We start from the raw sequence: 21841 nt of genomic DNA on the forward strand, positions 1-21841 counted from the left end.
GTCATGCTCTAATATCGGCTAAACAGAGAGGTACAACAACAAGTTAAAATTTAGCTGCTGCTGCTAAATTTAACATCATTGGGGAAAAACCAGTATATGAGCAAAACAAGAAAGGCAAATTGGTGATGTTAAAAGTCAGATTTAGAATTTAACACATAGAGCAGGGCGCAAATGGGAAAATGTTTTCATCAAAGTTTTTAGACTTCTTTATAAAGCATTCTGGTATAAGTGATTTAAACTTTATTCATTGTTTGCTTTTTTCCCCCCACACCATCATATTTGACCTAAAATGATGTAATAATTTCACTACTGTATTATTATAGCAAGGAAAAGAACTACTATGGAAGCAGCATTTGCCCTTGAGAAGCTATTCCCAAAACAATGCCAAGTCCTTGGGATTGTGACCCCAGGAATTGTAGGTGAGAGAAAATACCATTTTGATGATTTCTTGTTTTGCATTAATGTGGGGGTCCTGTAAATTGTTGAATTCTTTGTAGCCTAAAACCACATTTATATTTTGGGCCATCCAAAAATGCCGTAAAGTTAGTCATATTTGCCATGGTATATTTAACTTCCATTAATGTTCTTTAGATTACTGTGGTTAGTATTCCTGGTCTCAGGGCTGTCTATAAAAACCAGATGTGATGCATATCTTTCCAGGAGTCTTTCATAAGAGGAAAGAGCTCACATACTTCCTCTCTTCAAATCAGGAAGCATTAAATGCTCTTGTCAGTTTAACCAGGATTGTTTCTGGTAGGCATGGGTAAGTTAGAGCTGTGATTAGGAGCTATAGTAGACCTTGCTAGAAAGCTTCTGTTTCTCTACTTAGATACCACTGTTTGAACATTAAATTATACCCTTTTTCACATTTGCTGCTGGTGAATTTTTGCTGTTTGTTATTTACTATTCTTGATTCTTTTAAAAAAAAATTTTTTTTTTGTGAGAGAGAGCACATGCAAAGGGAGAGAGGCAGAGGCAGACACACACACACACACACACACACACACACACACACACACAGAAAGAGAGAGAGAGAGACAGAGACAGAGTATCTTAAGCAAGCTCCATACTCATTGTGGAGCCCAGTGCAAGTTTGTCTTACAGACCATGAGATCATGACCTGAGCTGAAATTGAGAGTTGTATGCTTAACCAGCTGAGTCACCCAGGTGCCCCTTGATTCTTTTCTTTAGCTCATGGGGGAGAGACATTCTGTTGAGGCAGTCATGGTGCAGTGGTTCAGGTACCTGGATTGGAATCCTGGCTGTACCACTCTGTATGACTTTGGGTAAATTGCCTAACCTTACAAGGCTTCAGTTTCCCCATATATGAAATGGGGATGATTGATAATAGTTCTTTGGAGGGTTGAGGATTAAATGAGTTAACTTGAAAAGTAATCAGAATAGAGATGTGCAGGAATCAATGAGTAAATGTTAACTCTTACTATTTTCTTTGTTCCACTCAGTATTACTCCATAATTGGCATATTTAATTTTCACTGAGAGACTTTTGATCTTAGCACAGTGAAGTACAAAGGATTTCAAGTGTGTACAAATGAATAAGGATAAATACACGGTTGATAGAGGCTATTTCATCTCTACTGTTATTGGCTCCTCACACCTATACTATTATTTCTGCCTGTCACCATGCATTTTGTTCTTCATTGGATTAAAAATGATAGCAGTAAGCATGGTTTTATTTTAACTTTTGAATTTTCCTAAAATGGTCTAGGTTTACCATTGCTAGTTATTAACAAATGCTTATATAGAATGGTAGCTTTGTCATTTTCTTATGCCTCCCCACCTCATCTACTGTGGTTTTTTTCAAAGTACAGTCACATTTCTGCTTTTTAAAATTTTGGCTAGGGGGTGGAGGCAGGAGAGGGAGTGTGGACTTGTTGAGAGGACCCCATTATGACAGTGGGAAGTCTACCTTAAGCCTTCCTTTCTGCCTTTTTAAAAATATATATATTTATTTATTTATTTTGAGAGAGAGAGAGAGCAACCCCATGCAGGGGAGGGGCAGAGAGAGGGAGAGAGAGAGGCTCAGCCCTGTCAGCACAGAGCCAGACGTGGGGCTCAAACTTACAAACTGAGATCATGATCTGAGCGGAAGTCAGATGCTTAACCCACTGAACCACCCAGGCACCCCTGCTTGCCCTGTTCTGAAGGAGTTTTAACTTTGCTGATTTGTTTCCCCAAGTTCCCTTATGATCTTGATGTCAAGATTAGATGCCATTCCAATTCTGTCTTGTGTTTGCATGGACACACTTTGTGTTTTTGGTACCCCTGCAGTTAGATGCTTTCTTTGAGCCAGTTCCATGCATGTTCCGACAAAACTAACGCCAAGACGGTTGGATTCCTTTTTCTTAGGCCACAGTTTAGTGATTATTTCTAAAGCAGTCATTGACCCCTAGCCCATCTTCCTTCTTAGGTTAGAAAAATTTCAAGTTTGAGGGGTACCTGGGTGGCTCAGTTGGTTAAGTGTCCGACTTCAGCTCAGGTCATGATCAGGTTTGTGAGTTTGAGCCCTGCGTCGGGCTCTGTGCTGACAGCTAGCTCAGAGCCTGGAGCCTGTTTCAGATTCTGTGTCTCCTACTCTCTCTGAGCCTCCCCTGCTCATGCTGTCTTTTTTTCTCAGAAATAAATAAAACATTAAAAAATAATAAAAAGAAAAATTTCAAGTTTGAGAGATTGTCATTTTCTTTCTTTTAAGGTAAACTTCACTTACATTCCCTACACAATCTTAAGTGTACTAAATTAATGAGTTTTGACTAATGTATACCCTTGTGTAACCTATACGCCAGTCAAGATATAGAATATATTTCTGTTACCTCAGGAAGATCTGTCATGCCCTTTTCCTGTCCATCTCTGCCTGCAAAGGAAACCTTGGTTCTTATTTCTGTGACCATAAATTAGATTGCCTGTTGTTAAGTGTTATATAAGTGGGGGGGGGGGGAGTGTTATATAAATGGAACTATATGGTATATACCCTTCTTATGTCTTGGTTTTTTCACTCAGCATAAATATTTTTAACACCATAATATTTTTGAGATTAACTTAAGTTACGGTGCGTATTAGTGTTCATTTAAAAATTGTTAGTAGTGGGGCGCCTGGGTGGCTTAGTCGGTTAAGCGTCCGACTTTCGCTTAGGTCGTGATCTCGCGGTTCGTGGGTTTGGGCCCCGCGTCGGGCTCTGTGCTGACTGCCAGCTCAGAGCCTGGAGCCTGTTTCAGTCTGTGACTCCCTCTCTCTCTGACCCTCCCCTGCTCACGCTGTCTCTCTCTCTCTCTCTCCTAGAAATAAATAAAAACATTAAAAAATTAAAAAAAAAAAATTGTTAGTAGTATTCTGTTATATAAATAGACTATTTTTCCATTCTCTTTTTAATGGAGATTTGGATTGTTTCACATTCCTGACTATTGTGAATGAGGCTGTTGTGAACATTTTTGTGTAAGTCTTGTTATTCTTCTTGGGCAATTACCAAGATGTGGAATTGCTGGGTCTTGGAGTTGGTGTATGTTTAACTCAACAAGAAACTGCCAAACTATTTTCAAGACTTGTTCCATTTATACTCACCAGCAGTGAATGAGGATGTTAGATGCTCATTGCTACATATCCTCACTAATACTTAGTGTCTTCAAATGAGTCTTTCATTTTAGCCATCATAGTGGATCCTATGCTAGTTCTAATTTGAATTACTCCAATGATTTTAATTATGTTGAGCATCTCTTCATCTGTTTATTGTCTATTTGTATACCAGTTTTTGTGATGTATCCAAGTCTTTTACTATTTTTTTATTGGATTGTTTTTATTTTTGACTTGAAGTTGTTTATATATTCTAATACAAGACCTTAATTAGGTATAGGTGTTGTAAATATTTATGTCCTTTCCAGGAAATCTTTGCCTATCTCAAAGTCACAAAAATATTCTCTATGTTTTTTTCTATAAGCTGTATGGTTTAGCTCTTAAATGTATGGTGTGAGTTAGGGGTTCAAGGTTAATTTTTTTTCATATGTTTATCCAACTATTTCATCACCCTTTGTTGAAGATTTTTCTTTCCTCTAATTGCCTTGGCACCTTTGTTAAAAATAATTGACTGCATGTTTGTGGATCTATTTCTGTATTTAATTCTGCTTCATTGATATATTTGTCTATCCTTAAGCCATTGCCATATTACTATAGGTTTTGATGTTCTTTTTAAAAACTGTTTTGGCTCTTTAGGTCTTTTGCATATCTACATATTTTTAGAATCAACCTGTCTTATTCAATTAAAAGCATATTGAGATTTAGTTTATATTGTCTTGAGATCGCACTTTTAAAAACTGCTTTTGTTTTGGGGCGCCTGGGTGGTTCAGTCGGTTAAGTGTCCAACTTTGGCTCAGGTCATGATCACATGGTTTGTGAGTTCGAGCCCTGCGTCAGGCTGTTTGCTGAAGGCTAGCTCAGAACCTGGAGCCTCCTTCAGATTCTGTATCTCCGACCCTCCCCTGCTCACACTGTCTCTCTCTCTCTCTCAGAAATAAATAAACATTAAAAAATTAATTAATTAATTAAAGATTGCTTTTGTTTTGATCTATTTTTGTGGAAGAAAGGGTCCTTATGACCTAAAATTTTTGTTTTTAATTAAGAATATATTGTGGGGGGTGGAGATTATATTGTGTGGGGTTTGTTAGGATTCTGAAATTTTATCTTTGGATATTTTTTCATTTTGCTATAGCTTTGATTTCTAAAAAGCTTAATATCACTTCTCGGCCTTTTGGCTAAGATCAAGTGTAGTATCTAAAAAGCTTAACACTTCTTAAAAAGAGTTTTACTCTAGTGGCACGTGAGTGGCTCAGTTGGTTAAGCGTCCAACTTTTGAATTCAGCTCAGGTCATGATTTCATGGTTTTAGGAGTTCAAGCCCTGAGTCGGGCTCTGCACTGAGTGTGGAGCCTGCTTGGGATTCTCTCTCTCTCTCTCTCTCTCTCTCTCTCTCTCCCCCCCCATCTCTCTACCCCTCCCCCACTCACATAGTCTCTCTCTTTAAATAAAAATTTTTTTTAAAGTTTTATTCTTTATATCGGTAACATTTATTGTTAAAGAAAAATAGAAGATAAAGATGAGCAAAAAAATCAAGCAACTTTAAGCATCATAGTTAACTACTGTATTAATGTTATAATGCATAACCTTTTGGATGTTCAAAAAATAGCATCATATGTAGAAATAAATACATGTGTATGTACATATATCAAGAATATAATTTTCTATAGACTTGTAACCTACTGTACTTGTTTTAGTCTCCTATGGCTGCCATAACCAAATAACACACTGGTGGCTTAAACAACAGAAATGTATGTATGTTCTCACAGTGTTGGAGGCTGGAAATCCAAAATTAAAGTGTTGGCAGGTTTCCTTTCTCCGGAGGCTTCTCCCTAGTTTTCAGACCACTGCCTTGCCTCCTTGCTAAGTCCTCACATGGCCATTTCTCTTTATGCATGCATCCCTAATGTCTTTTTCTCTTCTTACAAGGATGCCAGACTTACTGGATTAGGGTCCAACTCTGATGACCTCATTTAACCTTAATTACCTCTTTAAAGGCCTTATCTCCAAATATATTCGTAGTGGTAGTTAGGGCTTCAACATACAAATTTTGAGGGGGACACAATTCTGTCCATAACACCTACGTTTAAAATTCACAGCATATTACATATTTCCATGTTAGTAAATATGTCTGTCATTCTTAATGGCTGTGGTTGATTGTTTAAGTATAACTTTTAATATAAATACCAGTGTAGGGCATTTAGATTTTTCCTTTTACATTCTGTTAAAAATTCTGTGATAAAAGTATTTTTTGTGTGTGTGCATATATATTGGTGTATGTGTATGTATATGTATATATACATTATATACATATTTTATATAATTGTCAAATATCTTTAGGAAAATTTTTTAAAAGTGGAATTGCTGCAAAGATTATTTACTACCCTCCAACTTCTTACTTAGAAAAACATCAAATCTTCAAAGTTGTAGAATGATAGAATAGTAAACATTCATATTCCTTTTGTCTAGATTCACTAATTTAAAAATTTTTGCAAGGCACCTGGGTAGATCAGTCAGTTAAGCATCTGACACTTGATTTCAGCTCAGGTCATTATCTCATGGTTCGTGAGATCAAGTCCCACGTCGGGCTCTAAGCTGACAGTTATAGAGCCTGCTTGAGATTCTCTCTTTCTGCCTCTCCCCTGTGTATGCTTGCCTTCTCTCTCTCTTCAAAATAAATAAACTTTAAAAAATTAATAAGTTTGGTAGCAGTTTTTTTTCTTGGTTTATAAAAAAACATTTCTTTCTAAACCATTGGAAAGTAGATTGCAGACATCATGAAATTTTCATGACACCACCCCTAAAAATTTCAAAGCTGAGAAATATTTACTCAGATAGTGGCTTATTAACTGGTTGATTACCTTAGTGACCCAAACTATAGTTATCTAGGTGGCGCTAGATACATACCAAATGAAGTGTTACCAAGTGAAACTTCAATTTTTATTAAATCTGTTCATGAGGGGTGTCTGGGTGGTTCAGTTGGTTAGGCATCTGACTTTGGCTCAGGTCATGATCTCACAGTTCCTGGGTTCAAGCCCCACATCAGACTCTGCTGTCAGGACAGAGCTTGCTTTGGATCCTCTGTCCCCCTCTCTTCCTGTCCTTCCCTGGCTCATGCTATCTCTCTGTCTCTCCAAAATAAAAAACAAACATTTAAAAAAAACTATTCATGAAACTCTTTTTTTCCTAGTGACTCCGATGGGATCAGGTAACAATCGACCTCAGGAAATAGAAATTGGAGAGTCTGGTTTTGCTCTGTTATTCCCTCAAATTGAAGGAATAAAAATACAACCCTTTCATTTTACTAAGGACCCAAAGAATTTAACCCTAGAAAGACATCGACTCACTGAAGTAGGTAAGTCACTGTTCTTTACCATTAATTGTCCAATTGCCCAATTGATTGATTGTGTTTGTTCCTTTGAGAGAGTCTGAATTAAGTATACATGTTACTAATAAATATATTTGTATTTAATTCTGAATTTTGAAGCACTTCTTTCTCTTTGAATACTTTATCATTTTGCTATTTTAGTTTTCTGAAAACCTTTTTAAAGCATTGTTTTACACTAATAAAAGGCATTTATTATGAAGAAAATTTTTTTTGTTAAATGCTTTATTTCTGAGAGAGAGAGAAAGAGAGAGAGACAGCGAGACAGCGTGAGCAGTGGAGGGTCAGAGAGAGAAGGAGATACAGAATCTGAAGCAGGCTCGCTCTGAGCTAGCTGTCAGCACAGAGTCCGACGTGGGGCTCGAACCCACAAACTATGAGATCATGACCTGAGCCGAAGTCAGACGCTTAACTGACTGAGCCACCCAGGCGCCCCAAAATTTTTTTAATAAAATATAGGTTCTATGTCAACTAATTAGAAAGATGGGAATAAGTGTAGTGAACTTGATAAGTTTTAGAAAAGCTGTTAAGTTAAGGCAGAGTCTGTCAAACAAGGATTTCCTAGGACACGTAAGACTAGAGGAAGTTTGGCTGGAGTAGGCAAGGTCATGAGAGGTGATTTTGAAGAGCTAAAGAGTTGGCTTAATTTCCAGGATCTGATGAGAAAGCTTAATTTAATATAATAAGCAGCAGAGTAGTTACTCAAGCAGAGCAGTGTTAAGGCTTTTTGTCTGCATCTACAGGTGAACTGATTGACATTAACTTATTTTTAAAAATCTCTGTTGGCACGAAAAATTACCTGTTTGTGCATCAGTCAGCCACCCTATAGAGACAAGCCTCCATTATTTGAAATGGCACTGAATCCAGTGGGAATAAAAAAATATGTAGCAACAAAGGGAACACTTGTGATTGGTTTACTAATGAAAAAAAAAGGAGTCTACACATTGAGACTGGCTTGGGCAACTGTCCTTTACAGTGTAAAGAAAGACTCAGAGTGGTTGGTGGGGATGGGATGAGAAGCACAGAAGGAGGAGGCTTTGACTGCAGAGACCAGCAGCCAGCAGTAGCAGGCCTCTTGATAATGTGGAAGAGTTGTCAGATACAGGTAGTGCATGGGAAGTTTCAACAGCCAGCCTGCAGGGTAAGGCAGGAAACTATAGCTAGTGAGAATGCAGGCTTATAACTGCCCTAGTTCTGTTACATTCCAGCTTTCCTAATTTAGGACAAGTTTCTTCACTTTTTATAAGCCTCTGATTCCTATCTGTAAAGTGGAGATAGCTGACTTACAGAAGTATAAGCATTAGATAAAATGACTTCTATAAAGCACTTAGCCAAATACCTTGCTCTGTAGATGGTGGGTTAACGTTGGCCCCTGTACCTTAGGCAGGCTTTGCAGTGGGTCACAGTGATCCATCTGCAGTGTGGTTTGTGTTATGTGGAGGAATTGACTAGGAGGAGGGATGTTCAGGAAAAGGACAGTGAAGGTCTTAGGTATTCATATCATCCCATTCAGAAGTGTTATGCCAGAGGAACATGCCCATGGCTTGGCTGATGGTGACAATTAATGACAACTAATACTGAGGCATTATAAGCCAGGTACTGTGCTACATGCTGTTTCTAATTCTCACAACGGCTTTACCGGGTAGAATTTGTCACAGTATGTTGTTGGTGAGGAAACTAAACTTGCAATAGTAGAGAGCAAAAGCTCTTACACTACATAGTACATAAACAGAAGACCAGAGCCCTCTGTATTGTTAAAGCTACCCAAAATCAAGGATTCCAAACGTTCTCTAAGGAAAACTCCACATTGTGCCTTTTATTTTATTTTATTTTATTTTATTTTATTTTATTTTATTTTATTAAAAAAAAATTTTTAATGTTTTATTTATTTCTGAGAGAGAGAGAGACAGTGTGAGTAGGGGAGAGTCAGAGAGAGAGGGAGATACAGAATCTGAAACAGACTCCAGGTTCTAAGCTACCTGTCAGCACAGAGCCCAATGCGGGGCTCGAACCCACGAACCATGAGATCATGACCTGAGCCGAAGTCGGACACTCAACTGACTGAGCCACCCAGGCGCCCCAGACTGTGCCTTTTAAACTGACCTAATGTTAAGTACAAAGGGAGAAAGAATTTTAGGAGCAAATGTGACTGTGTAGCTAAGCTAGAAACTTTCTCATGGTATAATGAGGAAGTTTGTTGGAAGGTTGGCAGGAGTTAACAGTGCTCAGCAAACCCGATTTCTCTTAGACTGGTGGTTAGATCGTGGGTCTGAAGCTCAAGAAGGAGTTGAGGTCAGAGATAATTGGTTTGAGAGCCATTTGCACGTAGTGTGACAGGCTTTCTGCAAGAATGTCCAGGACAGGTTTTAGAAAAGAGTCAGCAACAAATTTAGCGCAAAGAAGGAAGGAAAAAGGTATAGCTTGATGCTGACAAGATGATGGCCTACCAAAGATGTGAAACGTGTTACCCAGTAGAAGCAGAGGTGCTAGAAAACATATAACCACGAGACTTAATCTAATGAGGGGTGTTGGGAAAGTGATGTTTGTATGGAGCCCTAAAAAGTGGACTAGAGTGGGAATGGGTCCCTCACATGTGGAGTAGGGAGGAGTTTCTTAGGTGGTCTTTACCTTCTTTCTAGGTTACCGACAAATAGAGCAAGGTAGCCCGCAGTCAAGGACAGAAAATGGAAGGGGCCTGATCATACACCTTCACGATGGAAATGTTGTGGATTCCCATGCTCATTTGTGAAATATAAAAAATTCTAGTGTGTCTGGAAGAGTGGTGACAGCAACAAGAGGTGTGTGATGTGAGGCGAAGCCATAGAGGCAAGTGGAGGCCACATCGTGCCCATAAAACATAGTAAGGATTTTACATATTTAATGGCAGTGGGAAGCCAGGATTTTAAACAAAAGAGTGACATAATCAGAGAAGTCTTTTGAAAATAACCCTCTAGCTGTGGTGTGTGGTGATCAGTTTGGAGGAATATGAGAGCAGGTACAGGACAAACAGGAGGTTGTTGTGGTGATTAAGGCAGGAGAGGATGGAAAGTGGAGCTGAAGAGATGGCTGGATCAAGACAAAGTTTTGAGGTGGAATCAACAGGATGTAGTGACTGATTAAAATGTTGGGTATTGTGAATAAGGGAGGTGGCTGTGATGTCACCCAGGTTTTTGGCCAGCACTGCTGCACATTACCATCTCCTGAGGGAAGGAATAGACCAGGGGCACAAGTTGGAGGAATCAGATTAGCAGTTTTGGATTGAACATGTTGAATCTGAGTTGGGGTCACTGATTAGACAGTTGAATGTATAGTTCTAGAACTCAGGAGAATGGTCAGGACTAAAGATAGAAATTTGGGAATCACTAGGTAATTAATGGGAATTAAACCAGATAGAAACCAGCTCAGTAATGAGAGGAGGAAGAGGAGAGAGGAAGGAAGCTCAGCAGGACAACCCTGCTTGTCCAGGGTTGATTGAGACTGTTGGAATACCATAACCAAACTCGGGAAGTTCACTGGTTGGGGTGCACTAAACTGAACACAAGCCAAAAAAGTGTTGAAAACAAGGAACTTTTTATTACTTGTTACAAGTAGCTCTCAAAGCTCTGGCTCCCCAAGGAGTTAGTACAGGAAGCTTTTATTCAGAATTAGTGGGCAGGGACAGGGAGCTTGCACATACATATTGAGGAGCTTACACATACTCTGTTACTTTTAGGCGTTTGGTTCAATTGCACATGGCTAGCATGTCAACATGCAGTGCGTATATCTTATGTTCAAAAAATAGCAGAAAACTCTGCCCATGGGAGGAGATCTTAGTGTTATAAAGAGCTAAAGCTAACTTCAGGACAGCTCAGTGACTTTTGTGCAAGAAGTCAGCTCTGATCTGGCTCGAACTGGCTCACATAAGGTGAACACCTGGTGGTGTCTCCTTGGTGGGAACTGCTTGTTCTGTTGAACAGACACATTCCTTCCTTGCTTTTGTCCTTTCTCCTCTTTCCTCCTGCTGATAGCTCTCCGCTCTCTAAGTAACTCCCTGTTGAAGCCTAGCTAGCAATACCATGACTCCCCCCTTGTGCTTATGTTGAAGACTTTATTGAGACTCCTCAATGAGGAGGTTCTTTAGCAATTTCCTAACTTTTCTTTGAAAGAGTTCCTTGCTAAGTAAAATCTTACCTGGGGTGGGGTACCAACATAAAAATAAAGCAGAGAGCAGAGCTGTTTGGGTTGAAGGGAGTATTGGAAGGTCTAGAACTGAGGCTTCTTCACTTCTCCCCTGTCTCCCTCTAGGCACCTCTGAACCACTTGCCCAGAGGAGCATATTGTAATGGAGGGAGGAGCATCCCACTTTAAGATGGTCTGTATTTCTTCCCTGTAGGCTTCAAGTTGTTCAGTAAAGTGGCTCTAGCATGAAAGCAGTACCTGGCAGCCTGTGACCCCTGCCCTTCTACAGATAGAGCTGGAGAAGGCAGCCTCAGGACTGCCAGTTGCTCTTAGATGAGTTTGAGCTTAAGAGCCAGGGCTTTTTCCTCCTTGGAGAACGCTTGAGGTGGGTAGCTAGACTTGTCTCACACCTGTGATTCTCTTTCTCTTTTACAAACCCATCATTCTGACATTCCCCTGGGGCCCAGGATTTTCTGGGCTACAGTTTTATTTGTAGACAGTGACATTAGAAAAGATTTTCCACTAGTTTTTCCATTTGAGGTCACAAGAAGTCCTGAAAGGTCCTCCTGCATTTGTTCTTGGAAGGAGAGGAGTGGAAGTGTCAGTTCTGTAACCCCATAGCACCAGTTCCTTCTGGGCAGCCACTCTGGGAGTGTGTATTTATTATTATGTCTACCCTGAGTCACGTCCTATAATAGTGGATACAATTTGCATGTTTTCATGTGAATTTGGAAGATGTTGAATCCTCATAGAGTTTCTAGGAACTAAACAGTACATAATAGGTTCTGGTGGGCATTTAAATAAGTGAATTTCTGTTGAAGCGCTTAGAACAGTGCCTGGCAGAGGCACCTGGGTGGCTCAGTTGGTTAAGCGTCCGACTTCGGCTCAGGTCATGATCTCACAGTCTGTGGGTTCGAGCCCCACATTGGGCTCTGTGCTGACAGCTCAGAGCCTGGATCCTGCTTCAGATTCTGTGTCTTCTCTCTCTCTGCCCCTCCCCTGCTCTCTCTCTGCCTCTGTCTCTCAAAATAAAATAAAAACATAAAAAAAAAAAGTGCCTTGCAGAAGTTCTGTGTTTCCTATTACATTGATGATGTTATGATCTACTTTGTGGGTTGTTCAGGTCCTTTCTGCTTACCGCTTTTGGTCCATTGATGACTACTCTTGAACTCTGCCAGCAACTGAGTGGGAGTGAACATTATTTGTTAAGTCAGATTGCCAAAAAAAAATTGAGGGACAAAGTTTTTAAATTATCTAGAGATTTCAGAGAATCTTGAGGAGTCCGCCAACAGTGATCAGGTGCAAAGCAGAGAAAGATGGTAAAGCTAAAACCTGTGTGATGGAATTTGCTCTGATTTAGAAGTTGCACAGCCCTTGAGAAAGTCTAAGTGACAGGAAGGTGGTGCCCATGTTCTGTTAGGGTTTCCTGCCCTTGCGGTAGGTGTCATTCAGCTCTGGGAGCAAGAGGGGCTAGAAAACACAAACTGTAAGAGGCCAGTGGGGGCTGACTCTCAGTTCACAGTGGCGCATAATACAGCCCCCAGCCTGCAGTGCCTCCCACCCCGAACCCGTGTGCCACAGGCTCCATGTCCATGGACAGGAACAGCTTCTTACTGTATAACACCAGAGATATTTGTAGATAAGGTACATCTCAAAGGCATGACTACACAAAAGCCAGAGCAACACAGGTGACCCCCAGTCAGTTTTGAGGATAAGGATGCAAGGCTTCTTTTCCCCTGCCTATAAATTTGATGTTTACTTTAGATGCATTTAATTCAAGGGGAAACATTGCCTTAGCTTCATCATTTCAATATTTAGCTAAACAGATCTAACTTATGGTCAGAGCCTTCACTAAATTAGCCAGATTGTGTTTTGTTAGCTATGCTCTATTGAGCCTGTGGTGGGCACCTGAATAATAAGTAGACTTTTCCTTTGAAGTAGGTTTTCTACAAGCATTCAGATTCCATCACTTTCAAACAAATCATATAATAGTTGTCTTGAGAGTGGCTTCTCTAAAAAGAATAGAAATCTAAACATGCAGACCTAGAGTATTTCCAAGGAGTCCTGGCCTAACTTTGGAATAGTTCTTCCTGTTTTGATGTTCCTGAATCTGATATAGGTCTTGGTGTCTAGATTTTATCTTATTTTTTAAATTTCCTTTTAGCCTTCTAGTTGGTCTTAGTTGTAATAAATTTATATTTTGCCTTATTTGAAATGAATTTAAGGCAGCTTACAAAGACACATACAGTATCAGCAGAGGAGTTCTGAATTGAGGGACATGTGTAGGAAGTACACAGTGAAACCCAGGCTGAGGGTAATATACAAGATTCATACCATCTCTGCTGTCAGCACAGAAGCCCGCTTCAGTTCCCATTTACTCTCCTCCTTCCCAGCTCATGCTTTCTCTCTGTCTCAAAAATAAAGAAAAACATTTTTAAAAAATAGAAGTGGACTGGAGGAAATTTCCCTGGATAAGTCAGTGTTTGGTGTTAGTAAATAATCATTCCCCCCACATCTGTTTCCTTAAGTGAGTCTTATTTCTGATAATCTTCACCTTAGGTCTGTCAAGATGGAAGTCACGTGGCTGGGTCAGTGGAAACAGGGATGAGAATGTGGGTTAGGTATAGATTTTTTTTTTCCTGTCCTATTACCTGTTTGATAATGCCAGAAATTTTCAAAGTGATAGTCTTAAAGTGCCCAGAGGCTCAGGTGAAAGCCAGGGAGTTTGTTGGGGAGTGCTGGAGTACAGCCTATCGCCCTTTGGGCTATACTACCCCCTAATGAAAGCTCCTTTTTGTTTTAACACTGTAGAATGGAACATTTTCTTGCTTTGGAAAGAGTTTCCAATATTCAAAGCATCTTCCCTCCCACCCCCCTTTCCTGTAACAAGTGGATAGGGCCTATATGTATTTTCATGGTGTATTGGTTTCCTGAGGCTGCTGTAATAAGTTACCACAAACTTAGTGGCTTAAAGCAACAGAAATTTTTCTGTCACAGTCCAAGAGGCTAAAAATCTGAAGTCAAGGTGTCTAAAGGGCTGCACTCCCTCTAAGGCTACAGGGGTGAATCTCTTCATTTGACCCTTCCACCTTCTGGTAGCCACTGGTATTCCTCATGGTTGCATCACTCCAGTTTCTGCTTCTGTGGTCACAGTGCTTCTTCTTATGTCTGTGTCTCTTATATAGGTCTTTTAAGGACACTTGCTGTAGTCTATAGAGCCTATAATAACAGATGCTCTCATTGCTGTATCCTTAATTACATCTGCAAAGACCCTTTTCCCAAATGGGTTTACATTCATCAGTTCCAGAGATTTGATGGGGATACATTTTGGGGGACACCACCATTAAATACATGACAGGTGTTTGGTGCCTTTTCTCTCCATTTTCTCTGGATCTTTAAATTATTACTACTGCTAACTCTGGGTACACTCACATCCTTTCATTCCAGGGGGTGGCCTGTGTGAAGATGGCCTACACTAAGGTCTGCCATGGATGCTGCTTAGTTACATAGCTGGTTCTTTGTGTTGAGTATGGATTGTATTATTTTCAAATAGCCATTTCATTTTTTTAATGGGGAAAATTACAGCAAAGATTTTGAAGTGTTAAAGTTTGTAAAAAAAAAAAAAAAAAAGGAAACTGTAAGTGCAGGTCATTAGCAGAAACATTTTATTTTGCAAAAATAAAGAAAATAAGATTGTGATAAAGTTTAAAATTCCAGTTTGAAGGCTGTCTTTAATTGTTGCTCTTCCTTTCTCTGCAGGTCTTTTAGATAACCCTGAGCTTCGTGTGGTCCTGGTATTTGGCTATAATTGCTGTAAGGTGGGAGCCAGTAATTATCTGCAGCGAGTAGTCAGCACTTTCAGTGATATGAATGTCATCTTAGCGGGAGGCCAGGTAGACAACCTGGCATCTCTGACCTCTGACAAGTATGTCTCCTGTGCTTCTGATTCCTCCCATGTATGCCCAGAAATTTTCTCAGGTTTTTCTTACCTCACGTTTTTAAAACACATGTTTACAGGGGTGCCTGGGTGGCTTAGTCGGTTAAGCGTCCGACTTTCGCTTAGGTCATGATCTCGCGGTTCGTGGGTTCGAGCCCCGCGTCGGGCTCTGTGCTGGCTGCCAGCTCGGAGCCTGAAGCCTGTTTCAGTCTGTGGCTCCCTCTCTCTCTGACCCTCCCCTGCTCACGCTCTCTCTCTCTCCTAGAAATAAATAAAAAACATTTAAAAAAAAAAAAAAAAGTAAAACACATGTTTACAGAATTGCTAACAGTTCATTCCATTATGTAGTACTCGACATAATTCTTCTGACAACTGAAGAATTAAATTTATATGTTGTCTTTTAATAACTTATTAAATGGATTCACACTCTTCCTCAAAATTAATTTTCAGCCCTGTCTACTAGTATCTCCCCCGGCAGCTCTGTACTCCATAAAACCGCAGTGATCACTTCCTCTGTAGTTCTGTTTTCTCCTCTGAAGGAAATGCATAGTTAAACAGTGAATCTTTATGGTAGACCTACTCAGTGCCATGGAAATCTTTTAGAGAGGGAATATTACCTGTGACAGTTCTCAAATCCATTCTGTGGAGCATCTTGGATGCTTATTGGAATGGGCACATATTTTGGGAAATGCTATACTAGATTTTTTTGAAAGCCCTTTTCAAAAGGTGTCAAATTTGTGTTATCTGTGATATTGTTACTAAGGCTTTTGCTTTTGAAGATGAAATATTTGCTTTGTTATTTTGGGTGCCATTACTCCCTTTGCATTTTGAATGAGAGTATGTAGTAGTTTCTAAATTTGAACATGAGTAAGTGAACATGAATATCATCAGTTTCCAAAAGCAGGAAAATGAGAACCTGTTATCCCCAGATGCTTCCTGCAAACACTAGTATTCATTTTTCACTATATTTGTGTTTAGTATTTGGATACTAGAGTGGTGATGTGGCAACAGACTGTTAGAGATCAGTATCTTTAAAAGCAAGCAGTATAAATAATCCCAGTTATAATCTCCCTTCTTTAAGGCTCCTCAGATGAGTCAGGAAGAGCAAATATAGTTGACCCTTAAGCAATGCAGGGGTTAATGTATAATATTGTGACTCCCCCAAAATTTAGCCTACTGTTGACTGGAAGTCTTACTGATAACATGAACAGTTGGTTAACTTATATGTATTCTTACCATATGGAAACCTAGAGAAAAAATGTTAAATGTTAAGAAAGTCATGAGGAAAAACATTTGCAGTCCTGTACTTATCAAGAAAAATCTACATATTAGAGAATGTGTGTTGTTCAGGGGTCAACTATAGCTAAGTTGAGGCACTGAATTCTAAGCAGGATATCAAACATTGGATTTCATGCATAAATACACCTAATTCTCAGTAATTGTGGATTTTTTTCTCCTCTTGCCTGATTTTCTGAGTCTTTGCCTTTACCTTTAAATTGTATACAGTAGGGCAGTGATGATTTAATACCTTTACCTTTAAAATGCCAATCTCTTAGCATCTGAGATGTGAGTCTCTTAGCATGGTTGGTTGTCTGTATATCATCTTCTTTTTATACCTGTTGTGGTAAATAGTCCTCAAGAATCATTACCCTTTACATGACACATTAATTTTAATGTGGTCTTCATACTGTGGATACATGTCCGTGGGTAAGAGTTGCCATTCAATAAATCAAGACTCTATTTTAATAGTCTCCAGATACACCATTCACTAAAAAAAGCTTGGTAAATAATTCTTTCAGGCAAGATATTGACAACACACATAGCGATTGTAAGCCAAAGAGGAAATGAAATAAAGTTAAAGGAGCAATGGAGGACTTCAGAAGGTGGATTCTGTCCCTCAGTATACCTGGTTTTGCTACTGGCTAATCTTATTATCTTAGTCCCCTTAAGCTTTTTCAGTTAAGTTTCTTGTTAACCCAGTGAATTTTGCCCATTTCATCAACTCACATGTTGGTAAACGTGATAGAATATAAGGTACTTGTGTTTCCCCTGTAAGTCTAGGTGTCCACTATATTATGCTTTATAACTTTGACACTTTATATTTGGTTTAGTAAGGATAAAATATTACATAAAAAGGCAAATATAAACAAAAACATGTTTTTACCATTAGATTAAGCTGAATTGTAGGCTGAAAGTAATAAATAGGACATAGCAATTTAATCATGTTTCTTTATGGACCAAACAACTTAAAGCTAAAACTTGTGGAGTTACAGGCTCTTAATAAAATTACCATCCATGACTGAACTACTATCTATCTTTTTTAGAATGTGACACTAAGGTAAGGGAGAAAAGATTCCAAAAATGTAAATAATACCAGAAAGCTTTATTTAATAGATATCATTGTGTATATGAATAACATTTTAAGATTCCCTTTAAGAAAGTAAGAAATGTTAAGGATACTCTTTCTAAAAACCCAGGATGGGGCGCCTGGGTGGCTCAGTCGGTTAAGCGTCCGACTTCGGCTCAGGTCATGATCTCACGGTTCGTGGGTTTGAGCCCTGCATCGGGCTCTGTGCTGACAGCTAGCTCAGAGCCTGGAGCCTGCTTCAGATTCTGTGTCTCCCACTCTCTCTGACCCTCCCCTGCTCACGCTGTCTCTCTCTCTCTCAGAAATAAACATTAAAAAATAATAATAATAAAAATAAAATAAAATAAATAAAAACCCAGGATGGGTTTCAGAAATCTATGTGGACATGCATTTGCCCCTTGAATTTGTAACTAAAAAAGTAGTTGCTTACTTCTTCACAGATCTGCTTCCCTGCATTCTTTTAAATGTATTAATAGTTTAATTGTTAACCCCTGTTACACTCCTCCTGTCTGGGAAGGTGAGCCTCAGACTAACGTAGGCTTTTAAAGGCAGTAACTCCTAATTAGTGGATCAGGAGTTTTCTTTACACTTTAAAATTTATATTCTCATTATATGTTTCATGGTGTATCACCACACTTTTCTAATTGAATTTCCAGAAACCCTCTGGATATTGATGCCACTGGTGTGGTTGGACTGTCATTTAGTGGACACCGAATCCAGAGTGCCACCGTGCTTCTCAATGAGGAGGTCAATGACGAGAAGACTGCTGAGGCTGCGATGCAGCGCCTCAAAGCTGCCAGCATCCCGGAACAGAATACCATTGGCTTCATGTTTGCATGTGTTGGCAGGGGTTTTCAGTATTACAGAGCCAAGGGGAATGTTGAGGCTGATGCATTCAGAAAGTATTTTCCCAGTGTTCCTTTATTTGGCTTCTTTGGAAATGGAGAAATTGGATGTGATCGCATAGTCACTGGGAACTTCATATTGAAGAAATGTAATGAGATGAAGGATGATGATCTGTTTCACAGCTATACAACAATAATGACACTGATTCATCTTGGGTCATCTAAATGAAGCCACCTGTAAAGTGGCTTTCACAATATAAAACTTTCGGGCTCTGCCTTTCCTAGAAAATGGAAATTGGGATATGTGTATTTCACTTTATATGTATCAGTTTTGTAACTTTGACTCTAAAGACTACATCAGGGGTAGTTTTTAATAAATTTGATGGACAACTTCGTACCTAACATAATGCAAACAGAATTGAGAGCTTTTGTGCCAAACCGATTACGGCTATATTGTACTGGATTATGTAACTGCTATGTAATGTGACTTAAATAGTCTTCTGCATAGGAAGATACAAAGAGGATTCATCAGTAGGATGGAGCTTTAAGACATTCCATGACTACCTCTGAACTGTTAGATCTTTTAGCAAAATCACGAAGACATTTTTTTCTCTCTTAATGAAGGAGAAACATACATGGATAGCTTGGGAAATCCTTCTCTGCTTTACAGTTTTACCGATTTTTTTAGAAGCTGTAACAAAATTATTAGTTTTTACTTATTTGATAAAAATTAAAGAACTATTTTTGTTCTAGTACCCCGAAGTTGCTTAGCCAAATAAATTGCCAAGACTAACCAATATTTTATTACTTTATGAGGAAAAAAAATTTCCTTTTCCCTCAATGAAGGAATTGTAAATGAAAAATCCTTTTCACCTAATTCTATAATAGAACTGGCAGACCAGACAATTGCATTACCTTATTTTGGTTTTAACCAATAAAACATACCTTGGAAACTCATTCATTGTTTTGTACATCATTGCTTTTGGTTAGTGAATGATGGAAGTAAACTAATACTTCAGAAAAGAAAGCCCAGAATGATAGTCAGCTAGTAAATCCTGCTGTATTCCCAGAATGGCTTTTTTAAGTTTATATTTCTAATTATGCTAATATCTAATGAAATATGTTCTGAGAACACAGATTTTCCCCAGTGACCTTTCTTCATATAGTGATGGAACCGTAGATTTCACCTATGCACGTTGCCTGCATAACAGAGACATTTCCCATTCTCTCATTGCCATTGTGGCCAATGAAATGTGAGAAGTGATGGGTCATTCAAAATGGTATGACAGTTTTTTGCCCTTTCTCAAGCTTGTTGCTTGGAAGTGTTCTGATGGTGTGCCATCCTGGATTCTCCAGAAGAGACAACACTACTTGGGAAGAGAACCACACGAAGGATCCTGGGGGTGCTATACAGTTTTGTTGAAGTGCTACCATAAGTGGCCTGGGTTGCCCATCTCCAGACTGTCTTATAAGATTGAAATGAACATAAATCCTGCCTCAGCCAGTGTTTTTTTCCCCAGGGCTTCATTACAACAGATGTTTATATTAGCATATTCTCCCTAATACAGTGTAACTAATGTATGGCACTTTTGTATTCATTATTGATTCTGACAGAAGAGTAGAAAATTGCAAGGGGGACACCTGGGTGGCTCAGTCGGTTGAGCGTCTGACTTTGGCGCAGGTCATGATTTCACAGTACATGGGTTCGAGCCCTATGTTGGGCTCTGTGTTGACAGCTCAGAGCCTGAGCGCATTTCGATTCTGTGTGTCTCCCTCTCACTGTGCTCCTCCCCTGCTTGTGCTCTCTCTCTCTCTCAAAAATAAACATTAAAAAATGTTAAAAAAAAAAAAAACTTGCAAGGTAAGTGAAATCAAATGTATTAACTTTCCTGCTTTTCGATTTTTGGTCCCTTTCCTTTTTTTTTTTTTTTTTTAAATGTTTTATTTATTTCTAGGAGAGAGAGACAGCATGAGCAGGGGAGGGTCAGAGAGAGGGAATCACAGACTGAAACAGGCTCCAGGCTCTGAGCTGCAGTCAGCATAGAGCCCAACGCGGGGCCCGAACCCACAAACTGCGAGATCATGACCAAAGCGAAAGTCGGACGCTTAACCAACTAAGCCACCCAGGCGCCCCTTTTGGTCCCTTTCCTAACAGTCTTTATGTTAAAAGGTTTTTCTCTTGCTGTTTATATATATGATAACAATACTTAAGTGTTCATTTTATGGTTATCCTAAATCTTAGTTCCTGAAGAAAGTCCAAAGAACAATTTTCAAACTTTTTATCTGTGAATATTAATATTTAGTTTTTATTTGGTTATTAAACTTTCCTATTATTTGACATTGGTTATCCATTATCAAATAGACAGTATTCAAAATGCACATCTTTGGATGTGCCTAAAAGCCCATACAGAAAATGCATTGTAAATTTTCTTTCTCCTTGATTTCAACAAGAGTTGGTTGACTAATAGAGGAAAAAGGATTTGAAAACTTAAAAATATGAACAAAATGAGCATGATGAGTAAATGGATTATTTTTTCAAATTAATACTCCTACAGAATGTTTTGTTACTTTCCAAAGGAGATTCTGCTGCAGGATCATTTCAGTACAGTATGTGAGATTATTAGGGTTCCTTTGTATAGCTGAGCTTTCGGAGCTAGTTATGAATGGTAAATTCATTTGACTACACGTTTGTAATCTTGGTGCAGAACAGAAAGGGGAGAAGACCCAGTAGAAACAAAGGTCGTTCTGATGAAAATAAAAGCCATATACACTGCCTTGATGGCCTTGATGTTCCATGGAAGGGAAGAGGAACTTAAGCAAAGTTAAAAAGAAGTAATTAATTACAGTTTTGAAAGACAGGTGTTAAAAGCAAGCACTAAAGAGTTGTTATTTTTTCAGCTAAAAACATACTAAATTCCTAGGAATGGCAACTGTGATAGTCATTTCTGAAACTGGAAAGAAAGATCACACTTGAAAAGACACATGCACACAAGAGAAGTACAGTTATATACTCTTAGTGTCTTCATACACAGAACTGCTTTCTCTCAAATGATGAGCAGACTGATAGGATGATTTAATCAAGACATTTAAAATACTTCCTTTTTATGCTTTCAAAACACAGTCTTGCCACATTTTGCTCTGTAAAGAGCGCCTTCAAGGAATAGATTTCAATTATTTTTTGTACAAGTAAAACTTATAAGCCATCTAAGGAAGCATAGTGATCTAAGGAAAAGGAGGGACGGTGGTATACCTTGGGATTAAGATCTAAAAACAGACGTGCTGCATGATGACATAATCTACCATGAACTATACTAATGAAGGGCATTCGGTGGGCCACTTCACTGCTTCTAGTTCTCTCAACTTAGCCTAAAACTGGGTTATTAGCAAACACAGCAACTTCTCAAACTTGTAAAAGAGGCCAGATAGCAAAAGCTTTGCTATTGATCTATACTGCAAATTCGGGTATTCTTGGGACGGAGTTAAGATGGTGGAGAAGCTGGTGGACCCTAGGCTTTCCTTGTCCCTCAAATATAGCTGTGTTGAGATCAGATCACTTGCAACACCCAGG

At 39.0% G+C, this 21841-nt stretch overlaps 1 protein-coding gene and 1 pseudogene across 2 annotated transcripts in view; both read left to right on the forward strand.

The window, feature by feature from the left end:
• The window catches only part of FBXO22 (F-box protein 22), a 28306-nt gene extending 9076 nt beyond the window's left edge, over positions 1 to 19230 (forward strand). For both annotated transcript variants that reach the window (XM_039238177.1, XM_039238175.1), the window contains exons 4-7: positions 324 to 419; positions 6771 to 6935; positions 14883 to 15048; positions 18085 to 19230. In XM_039238177.1, coding sequence (XP_039094108.1) covers positions 324 to 419; positions 6771 to 6935; positions 14883 to 15048; positions 18085 to 18502 — 845 coding nt within the window. In that variant the 3' untranslated portion in view covers positions 18503 to 19230. The remainder of the gene's footprint in view (positions 1 to 323; positions 420 to 6770; positions 6936 to 14882; positions 15049 to 18084) is intronic.
• On the forward strand, positions 4740 to 4949 carry LOC120235781 (annotated as a pseudogene).
• Positions 19231 to 21841: the final 2611 nt, after the last annotated feature.

Source organism: Hyaena hyaena, unplaced genomic scaffold (genome assembly GCF_003009895.1).
Source record: "Hyaena hyaena isolate Hyena2069 unplaced genomic scaffold, ASM300989v1 scaffold_137, whole genome shotgun sequence".
Taxonomy (NCBI): Eukaryota; Metazoa; Chordata; class Mammalia; order Carnivora; family Hyaenidae; genus Hyaena; species Hyaena hyaena.